This window comes from Babylonia areolata, chromosome 20 (assembly GCF_041734735.1).
Source record: "Babylonia areolata isolate BAREFJ2019XMU chromosome 20, ASM4173473v1, whole genome shotgun sequence".
Taxonomy (NCBI): domain Eukaryota; kingdom Metazoa; phylum Mollusca; class Gastropoda; order Neogastropoda; family Buccinidae; genus Babylonia; species Babylonia areolata.
This window is the reverse complement of record NC_134895.1, coordinates 56,071,690-56,090,619: the sequence shown is the minus strand read 5'-3', so window position 1 is coordinate 56,090,619 and position 18,930 is coordinate 56,071,690. Positions and strand designations below refer to the sequence as shown.

The 18,930-nt window shown below is 45.1% G+C and overlaps 1 protein-coding gene across 3 annotated transcripts; it reads right to left on the bottom strand.

Moving 5' to 3' along the window:
• Positions 1–239: 239 nt before the first annotated feature.
• Positions 240–17,963, bottom strand: LOC143294752 (tetratricopeptide repeat protein 33-like). 3 transcript variants are annotated; one of them, XM_076606217.1, is made up of 5 exons: positions 17,871–17,963; positions 14,364–14,590; positions 12,111–12,192; positions 10,154–10,285; positions 240–5,999 (listed from the first exon to the last, which is right to left on the bottom strand). In XM_076606217.1, exons 2-5 carry the CDS (start codon positions 14,588–14,590, stop codon positions 5,625–5,627), a joined length of 816 nt encoding a protein of 271 aa, XP_076462332.1. In that variant the 5' UTR covers positions 17,871–17,963; the 3' UTR covers positions 240–5,624. The 3 variants fall into 3 exon arrangements, with proteins under 3 accessions (XP_076462332.1, XP_076462330.1, XP_076462331.1); XM_076606215.1 differs by having other exon boundaries at positions 17,852–17,884; XM_076606216.1 differs by lacking the exon at positions 17,871–17,963 and adding an exon at positions 17,682–17,845.
• Between the last annotated feature and the right edge of the window lie 967 nt (positions 17,964–18,930).

Here is an 18,930-nt window from a genome sequence, read left to right as displayed (position 1 = left end):
CATTGTTGCGACTGAAACAGAAACTTTAGCAATTGACTTCAGTGCTTTTCTGACACAGCCGACTCTGCAAGTACAGACAGTTAATGGCAAGAATCAGTTTATTTAGATTTCAGATCTACTGATAGCCAAATTACCAAAGTTACATTGACACACAGGCACAGACACAGAGCTGAATTGAACTGAATGATGCACACACACACACTCTTTGGGAAAAAAAATCACATGAATGCACTCATGTATACAGTACTTTGTTTTTTTATTTTCAAGTTCTCTCTCCTTCACACTTGCATATGTGCACACACTGCAGTGAACGCTCACAAAGAGTTTAATAATACGCACATGCACACGCGCACGCACTCTCTCTCCGAGTCCCTCTCTCTTTCTCGCCGCACACACACACGGAGTTTGATTGAAAACACACACGCACACACACCTGAGAGAATTGTATTTAAAGCAATACACATACATGCATGCACACACAGAGAATTGTATTTAAAGCAATACACATACATGCACACATACAAACTTGCACTTTCTCCCGATCCCACCTTCCCCCCTCTGTCTGTCTATCCCCCTCTCCTTCAAGTTCTGTCTTTCTCGCATATACACACAGAGCTGTATTGAAAACACACACGCACACACACACACACACACGGAGAGAGAGATCTATCTATTGAATTTGAAAGCAATGCATACACATGCACAAATACAACTTGCATTCTTTCCTCCCACCTTCTCCCCTCTCTTTCTCTCTGTCCGCCTCCCTCTCTCTCTTTTTGTTTACACTCAGTTGAAACCACACACGGCATGCACACATGCACTCTCTCTCTCCCTCGCACACTAGTTTCTTCTTCTTTCGTATCTGCCCGCCTTCACGTTGAAGATTCTGGCATTTACAAAGGTTCCGGTTTGCTGTTGTGGGGATTGGGGTTGGTTTGGGTAGTCCGTGCCTAAATAAGGGGACTGGACAAAGGGGCTGGGGCCACACACCCCTTATTCAGGCCTCTAGACAGTGCTGGTAGGCCGTACTTTGTTGTGGGTGGGAAGGAATTTGGGAGTTGGGTGGGGGTGGGGGGGGGTCAGAAGTCGGATTGAAGGCTCTGCACCGATGCTGATATTGCCTGTCAGGAGCTTGTTGTACTCCCTGGTAGTGCGGGGAAAGAAGGTAAATTTCCTGTAGTCCCTGAACCAGGTTTCCGTGATGTACTTGTTGATCGTGGGAATGCCTGGTGTTGTGCTTGGGCTTCTGAAAAGTTGGTGTTCGCGTGGTGTCGATGATTATGTCTCCATGGCGGAACTTGTGCATCATGACGTTTGCGGAGAAAAACATCTTCTGCAGAGAACAGCACGGAATCGGAAAGAAACGATCCTGTGTCAACCAGCTGATAGGTTTTATGGATGAAATCACATACAGCAGGGTAAAAGGCAAGCAGGTTGACGTGTCAACAAAAGGTGTCCCACTCACTCCTGACCTACAAACTACAGCACTTCGGGAATCACCGGCCACATAACAACTGGATCCAAAGCTTCCTATCTAACGGAAGGCAGGCAGTTGTCGACGGTGCTACGTTTGCGCCTGAAGAGTCGGGAGTACCTCAGGGCTCCGTGCTAGGCCCCTGCCTCTTCCTGCTGTGTATCAACGACCTACCAGAGGGCTTGTCATCCACTGCATGGCTATTTGCAGATGACAAAGCATTCCACAAGGAAATCAACAACGCTGCCGATTAACAAGCTCTGCACAGTGACTTGGACAAACTTGTGAAATGGGAAGAAAAATGGAAGATGTCATTTCACCCGGACAAATGTGAAGTCCTGCACTTAGGCAAGAAATGGAAAACAATGTACCATCTGCGTGATCACCCACTAAAATCCTCCAGTGAAGCCTAGTACCTCGGTGTCACGATCTCAACCGACCTTAGCTGGAAAAAATACTCCAACAACGTAGCAAGCAAATCCTACAAGACCTTAGGCTTTCTTTGCCGAAATCTGAAGACCAGCGCCATCTCAATCAAAGACTGCGCTTTTAAGGCCCTAGTACGACCCTAGCTTGAATATGCCTGCCAGATCTGGGATCCGTACCAAGTCAACAACACAAAGACCCTTGAGAAAGGCCCAAGAAGGGCCGCCCGCTGGGTGGTAAATCGCTACCGTCAAATGTCCAGCATGGAAGAAATGCTACACCAGCTAAGTTGGGCACCATTAGAAGAACGGCGAAAGAGATCCCGCCTGATAACAATAGTGTGCATGATGATCGTGCTCCAGGAGTTTCCCAGGTATGCTTGTCAGCAAAATGAGTCTGTAGTTCTCTGGCCTGTAGCGTTCACCTTTTCTGAATATAGGCGAGACATGGGCTGTTCTCCAGTTGTGCGGGACTGCCCCCGAGTTCAGAGAAGACTGGAAGAGTAGCGTGAGGGACGGAGCGAGTTCGTCGGCCAGCTCCTTGAGGATTCTGGGGCTGATGCCGTCGGGGCCTGGAGCCTTCCTGGTTTTCAGGTCCTTTAGGAGCTTCTTGACGCCCTTCTCCGTGATGGTATGTCGGTGCAGGTTTGTCCACCAGGGTTTAGGCTGAGCCCGGTCCGTGTCTCAAATTCTTCCAGCGAGCAGGGCAGCCTCTTACTAAATGCTGACTGAAACTGGTTGTTCAGAGGTTCTGCCTGACCCTGGGCGTCCGTGGTGAGTTGACCATCTACCTTCAAGGGACAAATGATGGTCGATTCCATCCGTTTTGCCTTCTCGTAGGCCCAGAAGTTCTTTGACACCTTACTGCCTTCTTCTTTGTTGTCCTCAACAAGGTGCGATGTGAAGGTCCAATAGTTTCTACAAAGTTGGCACTGGACTTGGCGCTTCAGTGCTTTGAGTTCCTGGAGGTGTCCTGGGTCACCAGATTTCTCTATCTCTTGCAGGCTCTGTCCCTCTTCCGGATTAGTGTTTGGCTTTTGGGGTGACGTGGGGGATGTGGGTGTGGACAATGGGGAATATGGGTGTGGACAATGGGGGATGTGGGTGTGGACGATGGGGGGTGTGGGTGTGGACAATGGGGGATGTGGGTGTGGACAATGGGGGTGTGGGTGTGGACAATGGAGTGCAGGCCCTCTTTGAACGCGGTCCAGATCACTTCAGTATCGCTGTCAACCCTTAAGGAGCTGACAATGGAGTTTGAGAGATCCTGGGCAGCAGAGTGAAGAGCAGGCCAGTCAGCTTGGTTATAGCAGGGGACTAGTCTGTTGGTGTTGTTTCGTCGCTTTGGCGGGATCTGGAACTCCATGTACATTGCGAAGTGGTCTGAGACTCCCGGAACACTTTCAATCCTTGGGACCAGTGCCGGATGGTTTGTTACAAAGAGGTCAAGGGTACTGGACTCTCTGGTGGGGAAGGTGACCACCTGTTGTAACCTGTGGTCGTTCAGGAGGTCCAGGAACTTCATATGCAGTCTGGGATAGACATCTGGGGTTTTTTTAGGCTGCAGGTGGTCCAGTCCAGAGAGGGCAGGTTGAAATCTCTCCCCCCCCCCGTTACCAAGTAGGCATTAAGCGGGCTGACATGCTGGATGGCAGAGGCAAAACAGTCTAGGCTAACTTCATCACCATCATCTGGTTTACAGTAAGCACCAACGATGAGATCTTCCTTGCTTTTGAGCTTGATCTTAGCGAACACTAGCTCGCAGCCAGGGACGGATAGCTCTGGGACTTTGTGGTGCTTCAGATGGTTTGCTACTGCAACAAAGCAGCCTCCGCCAGCACGATTTCTGTCATATCTATACGACTCGTAGTGTGGTGGCAGGATTTCACTGTTAGTTGAACACACACACACACACACACACACACACACACACACACAGTCCAGGCTTGGGAACTCTCAGCGGATCCACTATTTTCAGCGGCGGAGCAGTTGATTTCAGAGGGAAAAAAAAAGTCACTCCCCAACCCCCCACCCTCCCTCCTGCAGACTTCCACTTTCATGATTTGCTGAGGTTCCCCTCCCTCCTCCCTTCTCTCTCTCAAGTCTCCCACCAGTGTTATAATGGTACAGTCCAAACTTATGTGCTGAGTACATTTCCTTGAAACAACAACAACACACACACACACACACGCACACAAAGAGAGGCCCCCCAAACCTCTTGAAAGTCACTGATTTCATTTCCGGTCATGGGGCTTTCCCACCCTGGACCCTGGCCATTTTCAGAGGAATCTCTCCTAGACAATTCCCCAGCCTCACACACACACACACACACACACTCACTCACTCACTCACACACACACACACACACACTCACTCACTCACTTACACAAAGAGTTTAATACACACAGAGTTGTATTTAAAGAAGTGTACATACATGCACACATATGAACTTTTACTCTCTCCTCCTATGTCCCCCCCCAACCCCCATTCTCAATCTCTTTGTCTATCCGTCTGTCTTTTTCTCACGTACACACAGAGTTACATTGAAAACACACACACACACACACACACACACACATGAGACAAGATTTTGAAAATCATGCCCCCAAGACTGACTTTTTACAGGTTTGAAAGCAGAAACACTTCAGTTTAGGAAGAATTGGACTGATTTTTGTCTTCTATGGGTTGGAATACCTGAGACATTGGTGGCCCTCAAGTGCAGATTTTATGGTCTGAAATTGAGAAAAACCTTCGGCTTCAGGGGTCTTCGCCCCCAGACCCCCACCAGTGGTGTTGCCCCATGGACCCCCACCTTTCAGACTCAGTCACAATTTCCAAATCTCATGCCTGCTGAAACATAACCGATGAAACTGAATGAAAAAAAAAATCAAGTGTACACACAAGTAGTGCATCAAAATATGAATCCCCATGTATCTGATGTACACTTTCATTCTGTTGGTTGCATTGATGCAGAAACCCAGGCAGCAGAGAAATGCTTTGATGGAATATGTGTAAATAAAGAGGAGAACCTCTGCTGAAACAGCAACACAACTGGGGAGTTCTGAAAAGAGGAACTGACATCCAGACTGTATCTTCTACAGATAAAATCTGCATTACTTATGACTTGTGAGTTCCAACCACTCACAGGTATTGGGGAAACTGACAGCCCATGAGATGACACTCAGCAGGCATCAATCCTAGCATGCATCAATCCTAGCATGCATCAATCCTAACGTAACAGTTTAAACCAGGTGGCTGGACCAGTGATACGCACCCCTTCAGGTCTTTTGAAAACGTGGACAAAAGCAATACTGAACCACTGGAGAAGCTAAGTGAAGCGATCTACTCAGTGTGAAATGCTGACCACCAAACAGTACAATACCACTATTTTCAAGTAATTCACATAGCTGGTCACGTCAAATTTGTTTTCTTGGTCTTTCTTTTTTTGCACCTTTATAAATGTGCATACCATTACCAATATCCTTGTAGAAATGCAATGCAAACCCCAACCTTCTTGCTTGGAAAAGGAAATGGACAAGAAACAAGTCTGTGGTATATCACACTTCCAGCTCACCTCTTCATGCATTTCCTCCAGCTCAGAGCACTGGTAATGGTGAAGACGCCAACTGAACTCTGGTTTGTATATTTCTTTTACCTAGGGTTTGCCTTGTCTCGTTTGCCTCGCATGGTTGCAATTCAAGCATGCTGAAACTGTTGCCAAACACCTAGCCTCTCAAATGCACATAGTTCAAAGGCACGTTCAACACTGTCCGTCTAGCATCATTCTCTTCAGCGTCTCTACTTTCGTCAGCATGATCATCATGGGCACGATCATTTTCACTGTCTTCAGATATATCTGCAGTGTTCCTTGTTTGCACCACAGTGCTGCAGCGTCCTTCAGATTCACTGCTGGTAGCATCTGCTTTGTGAGCTGTCCCTGATTCTGAAGAGGACAAGAGTCCTGATGCCTTGCTGGTGACGCTGAAGCTTGTCACTGTCTTGGAGCGATCTCTGACGGAGCATGCCCACTGCAGGTCTTCCTCCCACAGCTCTCTCTCTGCAGGGTTCAGCAGCACGGCTTTGGAAAAACTCCGGATTGCCTGCACAGGGAGAAGCAAAGCTCAGGTGCTGTTTGCACAATTTGTGAAAACTGTATCATGTATCTAGGTCATGGTGCAGTGGTGGCCCAGTGGTAAAGTTCCTGACTAGGAAGCAAGTTTCTAATATCATCATCATAGATGAAGAGACTATAAATAAATAATGCGGGTTCAAGCCCCTACACATGTCTGTGTGTGTGTTACACTGAGAGAGATTTCAACATATGGTGACTCCCACATGTCTGTGTGTGTGTTACACTGAGAGAGATTTCAACATATGGTGACTCCCACATGTCTGTGTGTGTGTTACACTGAGAGAGATTTCAACCTAAGGTGACTCCCACATGTCTGTGTTTGTGTTACACTGAGAGAGATTTCAACCTAAGGTGACTCCCACATGTCTGTATGTGTTACACTGAGAGAGATTTCAACGTAAGGTGACTCCCACATGTCTGTGTGTGTGTGTTACACTGAGAGAGATTTCAACATATGGTGACTCCTACATGTCTGTGTGTGTGTTACACTGAGAGAGATTTCAACGTAAGGTGACTCCCACATGTCTGTGTGTGTTACACTGAGAGAGATTTCAACGTAAGGTGACTCCCACATGTCTGTGTGTGTTACACTGAGAGAGATTTCAACGTAAGGTGACTCCCACATGTCTGTGTGTGTTACACTGAGAGAGATTTCAACGTAAGGTGACTCCCACATGTCTGTGTGTGTGTTACACTGAGAGAGATTTCAACGTAAGGTGACTCCCACATGTCTGTGTGTGTGTTACACTGAGAGAGATTTCAACCTAAGGTGACTCCCACATGTCTGTGTGTGTTACACTGAGAGAGATTTCAACGTAAGGTGACTCCCACATGTCTGTGTGTGTTACACTGAGAGAGATTTCAACGTAAGGTGACTCCCACATGTCTGTGTGTGTTACACTGAGAGAGATTTCAACCTAAGGTGACTCCCACATGTCTGTGTGTGTTACACTGAGAGAGATTTCAACCTAAGGTGACTCCCACATGTCTGTGTGTGTGTTACACTGAGAGAGATTTCAACCTAAGGTGACTCCCACATGTCTGTGTGTGTTACACTGAGAGAGATTTCAACGTAAGGTGACTCCCACATGTCTGTGTGTGTTACACTGAGAGAGATTTCAACGTAAGGTGACTCCCACATGTCTGTGTGTGTTACACTGAGAGAGATTTCAACGTAAGGTGACTCCCACATGTCTGTGTGTGTTACACTGAGAGAGATTTCAACGTAAGGTGACTCCCACATGTCTGTGTGTGTGTTACACTGAGAGAGATTTCAACGTAAGGTGACTCCTATGTGTCTCTGTGTGTGTTACACTGAGAGAGATTTCAATGTAAGGTGACTCCCACATGTCTGTGTGTGTGTGTTACACTGAGAGAGATTTCAACGTAAGGTGACTCCCACATGTCTCTGTGTGTGTTACACTGAAAGAGATTTCAACGCAAGGTGACTCCCACATGTCTGTGTGTGTTACACTGAGAGAGATTTCAACGTAAGGTGACTCCCACATGTCTGTGTGTGTTACACTGAGAGAGATTTCAACGTAAGGTGACTCCCACATGTCTGTGTGTGTGTTACACTGAGAGAGATTTCAACGTAAGGTGACTCCTATGTGTCTCTGTGTGTGTTACACTGAGAGAGATTTCAATGTAAGGTGACTCCCACATGTCTGTGTGTGTGTGTTACACTGAGAGAGATTTCAACGTAAGGTGACTCCCACATGTCTCTGTGTGTGTTACACTGAAAGAGATTTCAACGCAAGGTGACTCCCACATGTCTGTGTGTGTTACACTGAGAGAGATTTCAACGCAAGGTGACTCCCACATGACTTTATGTGTGTGTTACACTGAGAGAGATTTCAATGTATGGTGACTCCCACATGTCTGTGTGTGTGTTACACTGACAGAGATTTCAACATATGGTGACTCCCACATGTTTGTGTGTGACTATGTGTTACACTGAGAGAGATTTCAATGTATGGTGACTCCCACATGTCTCTGTGTGTGTTACACTGACAGAGATTTCAACATATGGTGACTCCCACATGTTTGTGTGTGACTATGTGTTACACTGAGAGAGATTTCAACACTGATATGGTGACTCCCACATGTTTGTGTGTGACTATGTGTTACACTGAGAGAGATTTCAACACTGATATGGTGACTCCCACATGTCTCTGTGTGTTACACTGAGAGACATTTCAATATATGATTTATCATAAACAGACAATACTTCTATGGACAACACATACACTTCAATTTGATAAGTTTTTCCTCAGGTGAAAACACAACAAAACAAAACAAAACAAAAAACATAAACAAACTTCCAGTGCTTCTTGGCTGATGATTGGATAACATCCAAAATATCTATGCTTACTGAAAAATCCATACAAGAGTTGTTAGTGTTGGTGTGAAATTAAATCTCAATACATATGGAATGATATATGTATCCTTTTTTTCTCTCAGTGCACAAAACATTTCTGTCATAGTCGATTTATTTTCTTCTGTTGATGTAGAGCTGACTGACGGCTGCCTTTAGGCACACATCATTCATCCCCTGTGTGTCAGTCAGTCAGGCTTGAATCACATGCAGACATACGCCCAACATGGCCTGCAAGAGGCAGTGCTAACTGTCTGTTCCAACATCCCCTCAGTGTGTCAGTCAGCCAGGCTTGAATCACATGCAGACATACGCCCAACATGGCCTGCAAGAGGCAGTGCTAACTGTCTGTTCCAACATCCCCTCAGTGTGTCAGTCAGCCAGGCTTGAATCACATGCAGACATTCGCCCAACATGGCCTGCAAGAGGCAGTGCTAACTGTCTGTTCCAACATCCCCTCAGTGTGTCAGTCAGTCAGGCTTGAATCACATGCAGACATACGCCCAACATGGCCTGCAAGAGGCAGTGCTAACTGTCTGTTCCAACATCCCCTCAGTGTGTCAGTCAGCCAGGCTTGAATCACATGCAGACATTCGCCCAACATGGCCTGCAAGAGGCAGTGCTAACTGTCTGTTCCAACATCCCCTCAGTGTGTCAGCCAGGCTTGAATCACATGCAGACATTCGCCCAACATGGCCTGCAAGAGGCAGTGCTAACTGTCTGTTCCAACATCCCCTGTGTGTCAGTCAGCCAGGCTTGAATCACATGCAGACATTCGCCCAACATGGCCTGCAAGAGGCAGTGCTAACTGTCTGTTCCAACATCCCCTCAGTGTGTCAGTCAGGCTTGAATCACATGCAGACATTCGCCCAAAATGGCCTGCAAGAGGCAGTGCTAACTGTCTATTCCAACAAGTCTGTTGTAAAATGATGCTAGATTTTAAGGGAACAGGGACAGGGGTGTACAATGGCATCTGCCATATGTTACAGACTGATAAAAGGGTTTAGAATGTCCAATCATTTTACTGCTTAATTTAGGAGGACAAACGTCTCATCACTTTTTAGTCAGCAAGGCCATTGTCTTATACTTTTTTTTGTCATTTTGTTGTCATGTGTGACAAACTTCGGTGACAAGTGAATCCTCCCAAATTACCAGAGATGTGTTTGTTAATTGCTAGCACACTTGTGCAGGTGGCCAGAAAGAGTGCCAAGGCAAGGAGTACATGCTTGATGAAATGAATGCGAGGCGGGTGGTAGATTTTAACTTACCTCGCGGCTAAGTTGTTCTGAAGGCTCTATAACCTTGACTTGTGAGAACCAACCACTCTTGCCATGAGGTAGAAAAAAGAAACGCACCTTCTTAGCATGTCTCACCAGAACCTCGCCTGCCTAGCATGTAAGAAACATGCCTCAGTTCAATCAGAACAAGGCCAGCATGACTGTACATGCAACCTCAAGGCCATTTCAGCCAATGTATTGTATTGTATTATATTGTATTACTCTTTTTGTCACAACAGATTTCTCTTGTGTGAAATTCAGGCTGCTCTCCCCAGGGAAAGCACGTCACTACACTGAGAGCTCCCGCCACTTTTTGTATTTTTTCCTGCCTGCAGTTTTTTTTTATGTTTTCCTATCGAAGTGGATTTGTCTACAGAATTCTGCCAGGTACAACCCTATTGTTGCCATGGGTTCTTTTATGTGTGCTCTGTGTGTTTGATTGTCCACAATTTTTGCAAATCTACTCACCAGTTTGACCTCTCCCAGGTTGAGCTGAGCCCTGCCCAGGGTCTGCCTGGCCACCCACCATGTGGGGTCTGCGTTCACAGCCTGCTGGGCTGTCTGCACTGCAGGGAACACCTCCCCCACTGCCATCAGTGCCTGCACAACACACATGAACTGTACTGTGTGTGACAGTTTTAACCACCTCCCCCACTGCCATCAGTGACTGCACAACACACACACATGAACTGTACTGTGTGTGACAGTTTTAACCACCTCCCCCACTGCCATCAGTGACTGCACAACACACACACATGAACTGTACTGTGTGTGACAGTTTTAACCACCTCCCCCACTGCCATCAGTGACTGCACAACACACACACATGAACTGTACTGAGTGTGACAGTTTTAACCACCTCCCCCACCCCACTGCCATCAGTGACTGCACAACACACACACACATGTGAACTGTACTGTGTGTGACAGTTTTAACCACCTCCCCCACTGCCATCAGTGACTGCACAACACACACACATGAACTGTACTGAGTGTGACAGTTTGAACCACCTCCCCCACCCCACTGCCATCAGTGACTGCACAACACACACACACACATGAACTGTACTGAGTGTGACAGTTTTAACCACCTCCCCCACCCCACTGCCATCAGTGACTGCACAACACACACACATGAACTGTACTGTGTGTGACAGTTTGAACCACCTCCCCCACTGCCATCAGTGACTGCACAACACACACACATGAACTGTACTGAGTGTGACAGTTTGAACCACCTCCCCCACTGCCATCAGTGACTGCACAACACACACACATGAACTGTACTGAGTGTGACAGTTTGAACCACCTCCCCCACTGCCATCAGTGACTGCACAACACACACACACATGTGAACTGTACTGTGTGTGACAGTTTTAACCACCTCCCCCACTGCCATCAGTGACTGCACAACACACACACATGAACTGTACTGAGTGTGACAGTTTGAACCACCTCCCCCACTGCCATCAGTGACTGCACAACACACACACACATGTGAACTGTACTGTGTGTGTCGGGTTGTTTCAATCAATGCACTGTATGAGTATATCAGTCATGGTTTGTAATTAACCTTGTGTCGGGCAAAAGAGTTGGGATTTTGGGGGGTTAGGGGGGAGTGAATTTTTGTATAGTCTGTTGGGTAAGGGATGAAGGGTGTGTGTGTGTGTGTGTGTGTGTGTGTGTGTGTGTGTGTGTGTGTAAGCAGATGATTAAAAAAAGACTCCAAACCCATATCGACACTTATCAAATGGGTTTTAGAAAAACAAACAAAATGACCACTCACAATCTCCCGCATGAAAAGAACCCGATAACCTGAAATACGCATGTAAGCCAACTTGCAGAAATAAAACTGGAAGTGTGAATTTTTGCCTGCAAACAGTACAAGATTTATCTATGAAATTATCTATAATTTTGGGCAGTTTTCTAGGCTCAGACCAATGTTTGATTTTGTGACAATCAACTGTAACAAAGAAGTGACACAACTGACAAGTACAGGTTTTCACCTTTTGCTTTCACCTGCAGCTGTATTGAGTCGCTACCTGTCCGAACTGGGTACTTTCAATATTATGCAAAAAAACAGAGAACATATGGTGTCCGTTAAGTAAGAAAAAGAACATATGGTGTCCGTTAGGTAAGAAAAAGAAAGCAAGGAATAAGAACTGCAGAAGCACTAATTTAATCACTGATTCAGATTCGATTTAGTGACGTTTCAATGTAATTTATCATAAGTACATTAACCTGGCTGAAATATCTGGTAATATATCTCAGAGTATATACTAAGAATAGAAACTCTTATCTTATGTAACTGATTCACTCATGACCAGAAACAGAACTCATCGCATTATCGTAATTACAACATTTACTTCTCAACCTCCACACATGCATACGCACACATGCACTTCACAAAGCAGACCCACAGGTACCTGTGCTTTCATTTCCAGCATCTGGCTGTCACTGGGAGCTATCAGGAGTGCCTCGTCCCATTTTTTAATGGCTTCCCAGTACCTGCTCACAGAATAAGTAAACAAGTTATCGTTATTTAATTTAAAATACAAATTATCATATCAAAGTGAGCAATACAGCTTATCATTCCTGAAATGATAAAGCATAAAAGGCTGAATTTTGATGTATGTGTTGGGACTAAGAAACATAAACACACCCAGATTTCTAAACATAGAGTGATACAATAATAATAATAATAATGATAGTATTTATATTGTGCTGAATCTTGTTCAGAGACAAATCTAAACGCTTTCACACCAGTCATTCACACGCATGCATAACTCTAAAACTGAAGAAACTGAAGACAAGGAAGAGGTAGGGGAGGGAGGCTATCTTGTGAAGAGGTGGGTTTTAAGGCCAGACTTGAAAGAGCTGAGTGCAGAGACCTGACGAAGTGAAAGAGGAAGTTCATTCCAAATGCAAGGTCCAGAGACAGAGAAAGAACGGCGTCCAACAGTGGAGTGTTTGGATCTGAGTATGCATAAACAGAGTGGATCCGAAGCCGACTGTAGAGAGCGAGATGGAGTGTAGAGGTGAAGGCAGCCACAAAGATACGAAGGGACAGATTTGTGAATACATTTATAACATAGAGTGCTGATCTTATACTTTATTCTGTATGAGACAGGGAGCCAGTGGAGATGTTGCAAAAGAGGAGTGATGTGTTCAGATCTTTTCTTTCTGAGGACGAGTCAGGCAGCAGAGTTTTGTATGCACTGAAGGGACTGAATGGATGAAGCAGGCAAACCAGACACAGGGATCGCGCTAGACTTTTTCAAAACGCGTGCAGCTTATGCAAAGTCGGCAAAAAAACGCGTAAGTTAGAGTCAGAATTGCGTCAGACCTGTGACACTAAATCAAAGGTTTACTCACCTATTTTCGCCGCTCACATCGGCGCTGAAATTCACCGCAAGCCCTGACAATCAGTTCGTTGCACTGGCTCAATGCTGGACCTTCCATTGCAATGCGCAACAGCGTGTCCACATGCGCATCTGTCAGTCTTGATCGGTCAGCAGTTTTGATCATATTTTGCCAGCTGAAACCTCTCTCACAAGGAACAGAGCTGACAGGGACTGTCAATGCAATGTTCGCCAGCACAGCAAAATCAGGATATGTTGCGTCATAATCCATGATGATGACTTTGCAGGCTTTCTCGAAACTGGTCACGCCCTGTTATGATGCCACTCTGTTCCAAAACTCATCAGCTAAGCAGTGTTGTGTGCGTGCGTACTCTGTTAATTGGCTGTAGCTGTTAAGAGTCATGTAGGCATCTCGCAGTGCTCCGCATGCACAGACACTTTGTCTTGTACCGTCTGATTCAGTATCGCAAACCTAGCTGCCAAGTCAGTCCTAAAGTTGCATTGATACGGCTTGGAGTAAAAGTTGTTTTGCTTAAGTGTTACGCATGAGTGCTGTGAAAATGTGTCAGCGAAAATCAAAATGCGTCAAATACGCGAAAAACATGCGTTAACGCGATCCCTGCAGACAATAGGAGTTACAGTAGTCAAGGTGAGAGAGAATGAGAGAAACAACAAGTCTAGATGTTGCGTCAGTGGACAGATATTTCTGAATGGAACTGATGCATCGCAACTGACAGTAGCAGGATTGACATGTCTGACTGTTAAATTTTTGCATGGACAGTGTGTTGTCAAGGACAACGCCGAGGTTCCTGACTCAGCTGGAAAGAGGGATGGATGTACTGCCAAGTTTGATTTTGTCATTTGTGATGGAAGAGAGTTTTTGTTTTGTTCCTATGATCATTGCTTCGGTTTTGTCTGCGTTCAATTGTAACTCATTTAGAATCATCGTTTTGAATGTCCAGGAAGCATTCAGATGTTTCTTGCAAGAGCGAGGACAATTTTTCAGGGGTATCACTCTTCTGAAGTTTAGTGTCATCAACATAGGAATGATGACTAATATTGTAGTGGTTGATAATTTCAGCGAGAGGAGCAGTGTACAGACTGTTTCTACCACTTTCTGACCATGAAAAGTTAGTAGGTACAAGCTAAGTTGGAGCTGTCTGACAGAAAAGAGTAGAAATGATAACAGAGACTTCAGGCGGGTGTTGGGCTCTTGTAGTATAGTTTATTCTCTAAAAATGCACGCTACAGGAGCAGTCGTTAATTCTGATCTACAATGAGGGAGCCACGGGAGGCTAATTATCTTACACTACGTACCTCTCTGCCTCGGCAAGGGTGGACGCCTCATCACTCAGACGTCGACTTTTGGCTCTGGCATCCTCCAGGCTGATCAACCTCTTTTTGGGGGCCAGGGTCAACCAGTCCACTTCTCCACGGGTCACTTCGTTGTCCAACTCCTCATCCTTTGCCTCTTCTTCAAACGCTTGAGAAGCCTTGCGAATCACACCCGCTCCTGCCTTCCGCTTCCACCCAAAAGATGTCATCTAAAAACAGAAGAAAAAAAATCATGTTCATAAATCACATCACCACCCAAAAGACATCATCTAAAAACAGAAAAAAATCATGTTCATAAATCACATCATACTGTATTTTCGGGTCTGGGTAGTATCAGATCAGATTAGATCACCTAAGATTTTTGTACTGATCAAGTCCAAGTGATAATTCTGTCCATTTATAATGAAAAACACTCACATGCACAAATGAAAATAAACAAACACATAAATGGAGACAAAGATTTCACTGGATTTATTGGCTTAAGAGTATGGTACAGGAAAAGGCTCTGGCAAAGGGGTTCCTCTCACTCCACTACGGTCACAATCTTCTGGCAAAGGGGTTCCTTTTCACTCTGCTACGGTCACAATCTTCTGGCAAAGGGGCTGCTTTTCACTCCGCTACAGTCACCGCTACAGTCACCGCTACAGTCACAATCTTCTGGCAAAGGGGTTCCTTTTCACTCTGCTACGGTCACAATCTTCTGGCAAAGGGGTTCCTTTTCACTCTGCTACGGTCACAATCTTCTGGCAAAGGGGTTTCTTTTCACTCCACTACAGTCACCGCTACGGTCACAATCTTCTGGCAAAGGGGTTCCTTTTCACTCCGCTACAGTCACAATCTCCTGGCAAAGGGGTTCCTTTTCACTCCGCTACAGTCACCGCTACGGTCACAATCTTCTGGCAAAGGGGTTCCTTTTCACTCCGCTACAGTCACCACTATGGTCACAATCTTCTGGCAAAGGGGCTGCTTTTCACTCCGCTACGGTCACAATCTTCTGGCAAAGGGGCTGCTTTTCACTCTGCTACGGTCACAATCTTCTGGCAAAGGGGCTCCTTTTCACTCTGCTACGGTCACAATCTTCTGGCAAAGGGGTTCCTTTTCACTCCACTACAGTCACCGCTACGGTCACAATCTTCTGGCAAAGGGGTTCCTTTTCACTCCGCTACAGTCACAATCTCCTGGCAAAGGGGTTCCTTTTCACTCCGCTACAGTCACCGCTACGGTCACAATCTTCTGGCAAAGGGGTTCCTTTTCACTCCGCTACAGTCACCGCTACGGTCACAATCTTCTGGCAAAGGGGCTGCTTTTCACTCCGCTACGGTCACAATCTTCTGGCAAAGGGGCTGCTTTTCACTCCGCTACGGTCACAATCTTCTGGCAAAGGGGCTGCTTTTCACTCCGCTACGGTCACAAATCTTCTGGCAAAGGGGTTCCTTTTCACTCTGCTACAGTCACAATCTTCTGGCAAAGGGGCTGCTTTTCACTCCGCTACGGTCACAATCTCCTGGCAAAGGGGTTCCTTTTCACTCCGCTACAGTCACCGCTACAGTCACAATCTTCTGGCAAAGGGGTTCCTTTTCACTCCGCTACGGTCACAATCTTCTGGCAAAGGGGCTCCTTTTCACTCCGCTACGGTCACAATCTCCTGGCAAAGGGGTTCCTTTTCACTCCGCTACAGTCACCACTACGGTCACAATCTTCTGGCAAAGGGGCTGCTTTTCACTCTGCTACGGTCACAATCTTCTGGCAAAGGGGTTCCTTTTCACTCTGCTACGGTCACAATCTTCTGGCAAAGGGGCTCCTTTTCACTCCACTACGGTCACAATCTCCTGGCAAAGGGGTTCCTTTTCACTCCACTACGGTCACAATCTTCTGGCAAAGGGGCTCCTTTTCACTCCGCTATGGTCACAATCTTCTGGCAAAGGGGTTCCTTTTCACACCGCTACGGTCACAATCTTCTCTTTTTTTTCTTTTTACATAACTTTATGCACTTCTGGGATATGACTGGAGAGGAAAACAAACACAAAAATTGAGGAGGAATATCAGATGAATGTATTTGAAGCCCATTCATTTACAGCTTTACTTCTTCTTTTTTTCCTTCATAATTCTGATACTGCTGGGCATGTGCCACTTACAGAATAGTAGAACAGTTCTGAAATAAATAATACCATAGCAAAACCTTCTCAGGTTTAGGGAGGGGAGAACTACAAAGATCTGCTAGCAGCCACTACTGTTTGTGTTTGCCCTCAGCAACTTGTAAAGTATTGAGACCCAAGCATGACATGAAGTAATGTCCAGGCCCCACCCAAAGAAACACACAGCACAAAACAAACTGGACACACACATACATATGTAAACAGAGAAAGAAATAGGGGTGAATCTGGATCAATATGAGGACAGGGACCACTTCTGAATGTAATGCATCAACCAGTAGAGTGCAGAGAGAGGCAGCATGACTGGCAGGCCAAATGAGGGTGGGGCACCTTGAAGATGGGAAAACTTGATTGTTGTGGTTCTAGATTTTTTGGGTGTTTCACCGTTACAATTTATTTAGATGTTTATCTCTTCAAAGTTACATTCGTTTAGTAATGTGTCACTGTCAAATGCTGTTGGGCAAACAGTTATCACTACTGTCAAAAGTAAGGACATAAAAAGATGAAGAAAGAAAGACAAAAAAAACCAAAAAAAAAGTGTGTGTGTTGTCTTAAAGTTTTTCCATGGTTATGATGATGTTGATCTGCACTCTTTGTTTTCCTATGCACCTGTAAATGTCACTGGAAACTCTGCAGGAAAATTGTTTGAAATGCATGCCAGAACTAATAAGCGCAAATTCTCATTTTCTTTCACAGTTGTTAACCCCTGGAATGCACTTCCTCAATCAGTTAAATTTGCAAAATCTGTGAATGAGTTCAAGAACCTGATTGACAAACTGCCCCAGCTAGAACTATTTTATGGCTATGATGAGTAGAAACCCCATTAGGCATGACCGACCTACACAAAAACAATCAATACCAAAACCAAAGAGGGGACAAATATTAGACCTCGCGGTCTAAGTGTAACCAGACACTACTACTACTACTACTTAATAAGGTGACATTACTCGTAATGTCAAGCAAAACGAATTGCCCTTGTCAGTGACGGTTTAATGGACCCGCTCCATCTATGGTTGAAAAATGTGTATTCTATTTTTTTTTTTTTTTTTTTTTTTTTTTACTATGACCCCCTCTACCTGGGGTTGTTTAAATTCTTTGTAATTTAATTTTCTAAATGACACCAAGTTGTACGGAACTGTTTACTAACACTAGTTTTCCGCCACTTCGTGTGGTGTTTGCTTGTTATCAAAGTTTTGTCACAAATGCGGACTTTGTTTTGAATGAGGGTTACTGTCCCACTTTAATGGATAAAAACAAAGCACAGCAGTAAAGACCCATTTGCACTGCACTGATACAGGAAATTAAAAAACAACAAACCACACAACCAAAGTCTGACATTTTGTTTTCCACTCCAATGTGTCCAACAAGGTCAGGGCATAAGTTTAGTTTCCGGGGTCAAAACGATTCCCCTGGCGCAGAAGAGAAAATACTTCACCCATCTCCCCCTTTTGTAAAGATGTCAGTGATTAGATTTTTTTTCCCATATGGTTTGTTCTTAACTGAAATGCATGCCAGATGCATGTGGGCGGACTGGAAATGAGCAGCATCTGAGAACTAATTATGTTCCTACGCCACAGATTACGCGCCGGTCTTCAGTCGTTCAGGGGCATAACAGGCGTCTGAAAAATGAAGTGGTAAGGTGTTTTGTGCTCATAGCACATCATTTTCGCTCGCAAACAGCTGTAAAATAATGTCACATTGACTTAATGGATCGTCTGTATGTTGAAATCTTTTCCACTATTGTTTATCCATCGGCGCTTCTTGTTTTTTCTGTCTGTGTTGGAGAAAATATTTATACTTTCAACTTCGCGAAAGGTACTTCCGCTTCCGATTCTGCAATTGTGAAATATGGAATTTGATTGGTTATCGCCTGAAAAATGCGGTTTTATTGGTTACAATGTAAACACACAAGAAGCGTCCATTTCAAAAGCAGGCATGGATGTGTACATGGTTGTCGTGGCTTGAGTTTAGTATTGATTCAGGTAGGATGAACAGTAGATCTAAAAACAATGAACGCAGTGTACCTCTGCCGCACTGTGTAAGGACGGCGAACAAAGATTAGAACAATGCAAAGATGACGACAGACATCAGATTTAGCAGGTTGCTTCCGATAAAAAAAAAAATTAAAAAAAAATTATTCAGGCTACCCTGGACGGCGAGCTGCAACGAACGAGTAGTAGTAGTAGTAGTGTAGGGACTGGCATTTGACTGCCTGGGCTTCACGGCCTTTTTTATGTCCCCTTCAATATCGGTCTCCTTGTATTTCTGGGATTCATATATGTTTTCTTTTACATGTACTGTAAATCACTCGTCAAAGTCCATAAATTTTTCTTTTAAATTGATATTCATGTCAAGGAGATTTTTGAACGCATCAGTATTTTGTGCAAGTTTAGTTT